Source organism: Bradysia coprophila, unplaced genomic scaffold (genome assembly GCF_014529535.1).
Source record: "Bradysia coprophila strain Holo2 unplaced genomic scaffold, BU_Bcop_v1 contig_326, whole genome shotgun sequence".
NCBI lineage: Eukaryota > Metazoa > Arthropoda > Insecta > Diptera > Sciaridae > Bradysia > Bradysia coprophila.
Window position 1 is genome coordinate 4,791 of NW_023503586.1, and position 8,309 is coordinate 13,099.

Below are 8,309 nucleotides of genomic sequence, written 5' to 3' on the forward strand. Positions count from 1 at the left end.
TAGCCTTCAAATAATTCGCATAACACAACAACACTGATGCGATGAAAGTTTCATCAAAAATTCTGAATAAAGAATTTAATTAAATAAAAAAAAATATTTTAATACAAAGATAACGAATTATGGTTTAAAGCGTTGAAAATCCTTTCCGTTCTAGATGAATTCCCAAAAGTGTTTATTTTCCAGAGATATAACGGCAACCAACCAACGCAAAGATTACTAATTTAGATAAAAAAATTTTTTTTTTTTTTTCGTTCGCTTAATTTCTGGTTAAAAGTGAGAATTTTTCACCAGCCCTTTTTTCACAGATATAACGGGAAAATAAAGAAAAGTTTGCGTCAAGTACGAGAAGTGAATTTTTTTTATTTTTTTATGAAAGTTACATTATTCCAAGAAGAGTTCGCTCGCTATAATTCATTTACGCGAGTTTCGATTATATCTAAATCCTAAAGCAGATTTAAATTTCATTTCTTATCACAGAAATAATTATGCAAAATTAGAGTTACTTTTTCAACGACATATTCTCATCGTATAAATAGAAAACATAGGGCGGATAATAGCAAAAATGTATAACAACAAAGGGAATTTCTCTTGTCTCCGTATCACGAACTTTCTCACTAAATCAAATCCTTGTCGTAAAACAGTAAAAAAAAACTGGTAAGTTAGGGTAACGCTAACTCCCAAAATAACAAGTCAACGTTGTCGTAAATAACAAAGAAAATGACTGTAGCAGTTACTGAATTGGAACGTTTAATTTCTCTGCATATTCTTTCAAAATTTTTACACTCGCATCCTGCCCACCACAAACTAATACTACCACTGGTCTATCTGGAAGCAGTTCAAATCCGTTTCTCTCCATTATTCCAGGCAGAAGTCCTTCATAGATAACAGAGAGAGTAACCCCACAAGATGGCTCTACGCAAAATGCATGATCATCTGTATTGAGGGTTATATTACCGAATTATTGAATGTATTTTCGATAACACGTAAAAATCTTTACCTGAAAACTTTAAGCACGCCTCAATTGCTGCCGAGTCTGGTTGAACTTCGGATATTACACGAAAATTGGGTAGATTTTCCAATACTTTAGGTGCTACAGATGGAGCGCCAAGTGTCTTTGCTATGCTTGTCATCACATTGTCAACGCTTTTCCCAGCTATTATTGATTTATTCAGACAGTGAGCTCCGAAAGTTTCGACAGCTATGATTGGAATATCTTCCCATCCTTGATCAGATTTTAATTACTAAATTTCGCCCAATTCTCATATTTTCTTTCATTTACCATGTCTCTTTAATCCAGTCATGAAGCCGAGTAGCATTCCTCCACCTCCTACCGAAAGGAGTAGGCAAGATGGAATTTTACCATTGAGCTGTTTTTTGATCTCGTCAATTATTGTCGAATACCCATCCCTAATACATTTACGATAGTTTTTGATAATCAAAAATCTTTCCCTATATCAAAGACTTACCACAGGTCTTCATCGTCATACGGATGAATTAAAGAATATTCGGGACTCGAATCGGCCAATCTAATTGCTTCAAGTTGTGCTTGTCTGCTATCCGGTGCTGTCTATGTATTTGAATTTAGTTGAAAGCGATGAGTGAATACAAAGTCTACCGTTTTTATAGTTTCTTTAAAATTTGGCGTTGAACTTACTTCAACAACGGCTCCCAATGACTTCATTCTATTCGTAATTCTTTCAGAGACAAACGAAGGTACAATAATATGACAGGGAATATTCATTTGTGAGGCCACGTATGCCAGCGAAATACCAGCGTTGCCGCCCGAAAATGATATAAATTTTTTGTATCCGGCATCTCTCCTCTTCAGATAATTTTAGACATTTGCTTTAGAAACAATTCGTCACATTGAATTACCTAAAATACTTATCTCACCTTGGAGCACATCCGCGTCATTCCTCTTATTTTGAAGGAGTTTGTCGGCTGCACGTTTTTCCAATTTGAGGAACACATCATGGCGAAATACATTTCGATAATGGTATACTATGCTGTAATGGACTTTCGATACTCAGCACTTGGTTTTGCATAATGTGAATGTTAAATAGATTTTCGTGAGCAAAATTGGGAATAGATTTTTTACTCTGTTCGCTTTGCTTGTACTTCCAAAGTCAACTGATGCGAGTGGTGAAATCTCAATAGTATTTAAAAATATTGATAAGTGAGCTCCAAAGATACCATGCTTATCACACAATAGAGCAGTGATATTGTACGAAAGACAAATTTATATCGCAGCGATATTATATTATAAAGTTATTTGAGATTGCACAGAAATAGAACCATGACATATACGATGTTCTCCACCAGTAGAGAATGTGTTAATAATACGTAATAACCTCCCAATGAACAACGATGCCATCCGCATTTCTGTAATAATGATGTAGATACATGATCTAGTCATTAGGATCCAAAAACACGGCGACACGGTTGGGTTGTCAAACACATTTTTGGATACTAATTGAAAATGGATTTTAGTTTGTAAATTTAAAAATTCCGTTTAATCTGCACCGAAAATACTATATTTTATGACGATAGTTTCGGCCGTCTTTAACAAGTTATTATCAAGTCTCGATTCAAAAGAGACTACAGTTAGAGGCAGTGAAATTTTAGCATGATTCTGCTTCAGGTGGTTTTCAGCTGATCCACACAATCAAAACTGTTTATACGTCTTTGTACGGTTTTACCACAACCACGCTCGTGCGTGGAGCAGCTTCAACCGTATAAATAGGTATAAACTAGTTGCGAGCGTGGATCAACAAAACAACATCTGAAGCAAATTCATATTGAAATTTAACTGCCTCTGACTGTATAGCCGTCAAATAAAGTATTTTCGGTGCAATCTAAACGGAATTTTTAAATTTTCAAACTGAAAATATATTTTCTAAAATTGTACGCTTTCGGCCCGAAACAACCACCGAGTTTCACCATAATGATTTTTGGAGGAATAGTAGACATTGAATTTGGCGGAAATAGTTCATTACATGTGGGACCAAACTAACGACTGTATTTTAAGCAACGCGGTTCGGAAAGTGTTTTTTTTTTGACAAATGTAGAGTTTGTATATCCGAGCCGAAAGTGAGGTATGTAATTACACGAAAATTTTCTTCGGTGAAATTTTTGAAACCGGACTCAAAATGCGCATCAGTAAGTAAAAACACAATGACTTGCGTCAACTTCACCATTTAAGGGTTTTTGTAATATTTCAACCAAATAATTGTTTTTTGATACTCATATTTCATCTGTTTCTGGTTTCAAGTAGTTATTCTAATTTTTCGCATCTCATCCAACGTAGAATACCTCAACTATTTTTATTTTCATAACAACACATACATAGCGAGATTCCGAGAGATACACAGTAAAACACAAATATATACAGTCAAATTTCCGATAAAAAAAGTTATAGAAATATAAAAATTGCAAGACCGGTATGAAGGTCGCTCAGCAATTAATCTAATCTAGTCGTACAGAAGTCTCTCAACGGAAAACAACTCGGCGATTTAAGGTAAATATTTACTTTGGACAAAATGGATGAGTTACTGAATTTTATTAAAAAAAAAAATTAATTAAGAAAGTTTGTGCATAAATAATTGAAGTGGTAACGAACATTTATTCAAATTATAAAGTTTTGGTTATACACCGAACTGTTAGAATTAATTATACCAAATGTCAAAAGAGTTGACTTACAGCATTACGTTGTAGTTTCCAGATATATATATAGTAAACCTTTTCAATTTATGCTTTATAACAAAGTTTTGGTTAGTGGCATATGTTAAATATTATGTATACCGTGTACAGGTGATGGTAACACCATGGCGAATGGTTGAATTCTATGGCTGTATTATTATATGTTGCATCAACTTCTAGTATATGTAAATAACAATAATTCTGTTCCCCAAGATTATTATTCAATTACAGTGGTGATAATGCTGTTTTTTGTTGTCATATTTATGTATGTACCATATTCCTATCGTTGTGGTGCAACCTTTATCGAAAGTATGTACATGATTTCATAACAGTTAAATTCTTCAAGTCATTGTGACTAGAATAAAAAAAAATGAAAAATTACGACGATTATACCATTTGCAACATTAAATCTTTATCACTTTTATTCAATGTGGCATTTGTTGGCCGATAAAAATGAACCGTAAAGGTATATACTTGTCGAAAATAATTTCAGTTGATCCTTAGTAACATGGGAATTATCTGACTAAAAAGATTTTAGGTAGTCCATCACATATATGAACGATAAGAAGATTATTATCTTAACGAAACGATATCATGAACGACGATGTAACTAACGTTTGCACGTTTCGACTCCACAGTCATCGCAAATAAAACTAAATCTTTGGCTCTTCTTTATAAACTACTATTCAATTGACTAATGCTCAGTTCTGTGCTCTTTTGTTCGATAAAAAAAAACTCATTTTGAATAAGTTATACTTTGCCGGTCGGTGTATTGTTATATATAGGGTAACGGCATCTGTTTAGAGCCCTCTCTAGTTATGTAGCTCCTTAAAGACAAAAGCGAATAGTACAACTATGTATGTGAGAGAGACAAAACAAGGGCTCGGAACAGAAATAAAGTATGCCCGTAACTGGTACCATAACCCTAATAGAAAATCGGAGCAATGATTGAATTCGAATGCTTATTACGTAATTTTAAAATTAAGTCAATTTAATTTCTCAGCTGGCAAACAGAAAGTTAATTTGTGGACGATCTAATTTTAGAACAGTAGCTCGGGATCGAATTAAATGAAAAATCTATCTTTTTGTGTTCAACAGTTACCCAATTCTTAGATCAAATTTTGCGAAGTAAATAGGTTTGAGGTACATTTATCTGCTCAAATAGCACTCCTACCGAGACGTCTAACTGCAAAATCTAGAATAATTTTTACTTGGGGTCTTTATTCATATTCACAGAAACAAATAATTTTATTTTCTTTCAGGTTAAAAATGAAGTTGTGCACTCAAATTACCCTGGTGGTTTTTGCCATAGCCGTCGGCGTAGGATACATGAAATACAAAAGTATATCATCACCGTTACCCATTCCAAAATTCGATGCTAATGCGTACTGGGGTCCTGGCAAAAAGGAGTCATACAAAGAAGATAAATCCATCAAGCCATTCAAAATCGACTATCCAGATAAAGTTATAAATGAAATAAGCGATCGAATTAAAAACGCTGTACTGCCACCGCCACTGGAAGGAGTTGGTTTCGACTATGGCGTCAATTCGAAAAGATTTTCTGAATTTTTAGACTACTGGCAAAGTAACTATCTACCTCGATGGAAGTCTGAGAGGGAACCATTCCTAAATTCGTTTGAGCAATACACTACGCAGATACAAGGATTGAAGATTCACTACATCCACGTCAAGCCGAACAAAAATGCTGCCAATAAGAAAGTCGTTCCCTTGCTGCTGCTTCATGGTTGGCCCGGATCAGTCAGAGAATTTTATGATTTCATCGGATTGCTCAAGAGCCAACGCTCCGATTTGAATGTTGAATTCGACATAATCGTTCCTAGTCTACCTGGTTATGGATTTTCACAAGGTTCTTCAAAGACTGGCTTCGGCGTGTTTGAAATGTCGGTAGTTTTGCGGAATCTTATGATTCGTTTGGGATACGACAAATTTTACATTCAAGGCGGTGATTGGGGCTCAGCGTTAGGATCTTCCATCTCAACCTTATTTCCACAGAATGTTATCGGATATCACAGCAATATGTGCTTTATACTCAGTTCGGCAGCTGGCATGTTGAAAACGACAATTGCAGCCACATTTCCGTCATTCTTTGTGGAGAAAGAGTATGAAGACTTCCACTACCCATACGGAGAGAAGTTTTCAAATATCATTCTGGAGTCTGGATACATGCATATTCAAGCAACCAAACCTGACACTATTGGTAAGAATTGATATGTCTCTGAGATTTTAGACGATTAAAATTTGCATGTTCTAGGAATGGCTCTCTCCAACAATCCTGTTGGTTTGGCGGCTTACATTCTGGAAAAGTTTGCAACTTGGACTTTCCCTCAACATCGTTCATCAGCTCATGGCGGCCTGGATCTGCGAAAGGATCTATTCGATGCGTATTTGGACAACATCATGATATATTACTTGAGTGCATCCATTACGACGTCGTGTCGATTGTATTCTGAAGCATTCTCATTGAAACAACAAGAACATAAATTAGATCGCATTCAAACCAATGTACCGACTGCGTGTGCTCGATTTAAGAATGATCTTGCTCATGAAATAGATTGGGTTTTGCAGGACAAATTCACAAATTTGATCCAAAGTAATTACTACAAAGATGGGGGTCATTTTGCTGCCCTTGAACTACCTAGTGTATTGTATAAAGATTTTGTGGAATTTGTTAAAAAAGTTGAGAAATAAATGTTTGATATAGTTATTGTGATCGATAAAGTGACCGCTTGTTTTCAATTGGCTGACTGTTTACCATTACCATATCTGTTTACCATATCTGCTCGAAGAAGAGTATATCCGGAATCATCACAACATCATGTTAAATCTCTGGAACGACTCAATTATCAATAATTCATATATCGTATACGAACGACTCACGTAGCGTTCGTACGACATTATGAATTATTGATAATTGAGTCGTTCCAGAGATTAAACATGATGTTGTGATGATTCCGGATTCAATATGCCTATCTTAATCTTTAGAAAACTGGAAGCCTCCGGAGGACTCTTTTGTGAACCTATCGAAGTCGGGCGCATTTTCCAGTGGACTTATTTGCAGGTTAGGATAGTTATTGGTCCGTAGAAGCAGTGCCTTTTATAAGGATTTTTCACTGGGGTGCACAACTTTCCGAAGGGCCCAATTTTTTTCTCGAAAGGGCCCTCACAAAAAAGCCGACGTTTATCATAAAATTTACATTTTTTGTTTTCTGTTTCCGGCACCTCTTCAGCGCCCTGGGCTTCGTATTACAGCTACCATTTCCAGCACCCCATTTCTTATTCCCAGCGCCCTTGGCTTAGCACATAGGCTAAGCCGGCACTGTCGTTAACAGCTGTGAAGGTAGGTCAGACCTCCCACTGAATTTTTCGGACAATTTTCATTAAAATTTCAGACATTTTCTACGAAGATTTCGGACTAATAGTGCGCTTGGGTATGGGTAATTGGTGGGCATAATTTGATAATCGATAGCAAATTCAATCGGACGCGATGATTTTTATTTGAGTCGTTGTTTCTAACGTGATTTGAAGGGTCGCATCATTGGTCGATGTATGCGCCGAGGTGCGCTTTGTGAATTCGAATAATGAAACTTTTGGATTACAGCGAATGAAAATTTTGAATCGCAGCGCAAAGTTTTAAGAAACGATGTGGCAATTAAGTTCACTGGACGGATTTATAAAAAGTGGGGTGCACTGGGGTGCACTGGGGTGCATTTATCAAAAGTGTGGTGCACTGATAGGGGACTGGGGTGCACTTTTCCTCCGACTTTGTATGTTAAAAAAGGCTCTGCGTAGAAGCCAAAACCACAGTCGATCAAAGAGCGAAAATATGCAATTTTCCTATGGAGTTATTTCCCGATACGAGCTCTACATGGTCGTGCAGGATGTCTTAGAAAGGTAATTGCAAGTTCTTTCGGTAATCTTATTGCGTTGAACTTTCATCTACATTGACTCAGTGTCACTGAGATATGAGCAGTTAAAAAAATGGTCCAAAATGTGAACTTCTACCAGTTCATGTGCGTCTGAAAAGCAACAAAACACCAAAGTACTTTCCTTAATTGCTAATTGCTACTAGTCTCAGATTTCCATTTACATCAAATATGTATGTAGACGATGAATGTACCATTGATGGGCAAGTTTGAGAGTAAGTTCATCTACTCGAAGATTTACTTAGGGTGGATGTATCCACGGACTAGTGACTCGAACTAATAATATAAAGCTCTTCGTTTCTACAAATCACGAACTGACTAGATATTAATACTATCTAGTGGTTTAACACTTGTATTAATGGTGAGGGGACATTTATACCGTGGCATTATCGTCTCGAACGATAATATCGTCCAGAAGACAAAGAACACATACAGTTCTGGTAAATATCATTGCTCAGAGGAGATATTATTGATCGAAAAAGCGTTCAATATCGCTTAGAACACGATAATATCACTCAGAGTGACGCTATCACACACAATTTTCCGGACAATATTATCATCTTCTGAGTGATATTATGGTTTTAAGGGCCATATTATCGCCTTCTATAGGCGATATTCTTGTGTTCTGGGTGATAATAATCGTCTTTACGATCGAAAATATTACCT

At 36.1% G+C, this 8,309-nt stretch overlaps 2 protein-coding genes and 1 long non-coding RNA gene across 5 annotated transcripts; 1 reads left to right on the plus strand and 2 right to left on the minus strand.

The window, feature by feature from the left end:
* Positions 1-703: 703 nt before the first annotated feature.
* On the minus strand, positions 704-1,946 carry LOC119079726 (L-serine dehydratase/L-threonine deaminase-like). The gene is made up of 6 exons (XM_037187792.1): positions 1,894-1,946; positions 1,655-1,822; positions 1,467-1,567; positions 1,280-1,407; positions 998-1,222; positions 704-933 (listed from the first exon to the last, which is right to left on the minus strand). The coding sequence occupies exons 1-6, from the start codon at positions 1,912-1,914 to the stop codon at positions 731-733; spliced, it is 846 nt and encodes a 281-aa protein (XP_037043687.1). The 5' UTR covers positions 1,915-1,946; the 3' UTR covers positions 704-730.
* A 1,420-nt stretch (positions 1,947-3,366) lies between these two features.
* Positions 3,367-6,440, plus strand: LOC119079724 (juvenile hormone epoxide hydrolase 2-like). Of its 3 annotated transcripts, none has more exons than XM_037187789.1 (3): positions 3,367-3,517; positions 4,962-5,917; positions 5,972-6,440. In XM_037187789.1, exons 2-3 carry the CDS (start codon positions 4,969-4,971, stop codon positions 6,406-6,408), a joined length of 1,386 nt encoding a protein of 461 aa, XP_037043684.1. In that variant the 5' UTR covers positions 3,367-3,517; positions 4,962-4,968; the 3' UTR covers positions 6,409-6,440. The 3 variants fall into 3 exon arrangements, with proteins under 3 accessions (XP_037043684.1, XP_037043686.1, XP_037043685.1); XM_037187791.1 differs by lacking the exon at positions 3,367-3,517 and adding an exon at positions 4,143-4,165; XM_037187790.1 differs by lacking the exon at positions 3,367-3,517 and adding an exon at positions 4,818-4,842.
* Positions 3,606-4,148, minus strand: LOC119079725. The gene is made up of 2 exons (XR_005088211.1): positions 3,802-4,148; positions 3,606-3,752 (listed from the first exon to the last, which is right to left on the minus strand). It is a non-coding gene; the product is annotated as an uncharacterized LOC119079725 (long non-coding RNA).
* Positions 6,441-8,309: the final 1,869 nt, after the last annotated feature.

Bases quoted from the DNA above. Each gene is read 5' to 3' on its own strand.
- LOC119079726 (XM_037187792.1), bottom strand. From the start codon at position 1,914: ATGACGCGGATGTGCTCCAAG. The intron at 1,823-1,893 runs GTGAGATAAGTA...AATTATCTGAAG, and splicing joins TGACGCGGATGTGCTCCAAG to AGGAGAGATGCCGGATACAA. The intron at 934-997 runs GTAAAGATTTTT...CCCTCAATACAG, and splicing joins GGCGTGCTTAAAGTTTTCAG to ATGATCATGCATTTTGCGTA.
- LOC119079724 (XM_037187789.1), top strand. From the start codon at position 4,969: ATGAAGTTGTGCACTCAAATTACCCTGGTGGTTTTTGCCATAGCCGTC. The intron at 5,918-5,971 runs GTAAGAATTGAT...TGCATGTTCTAG, and splicing joins AACCAAACCTGACACTATTG to GAATGGCTCTCTCCAACAAT.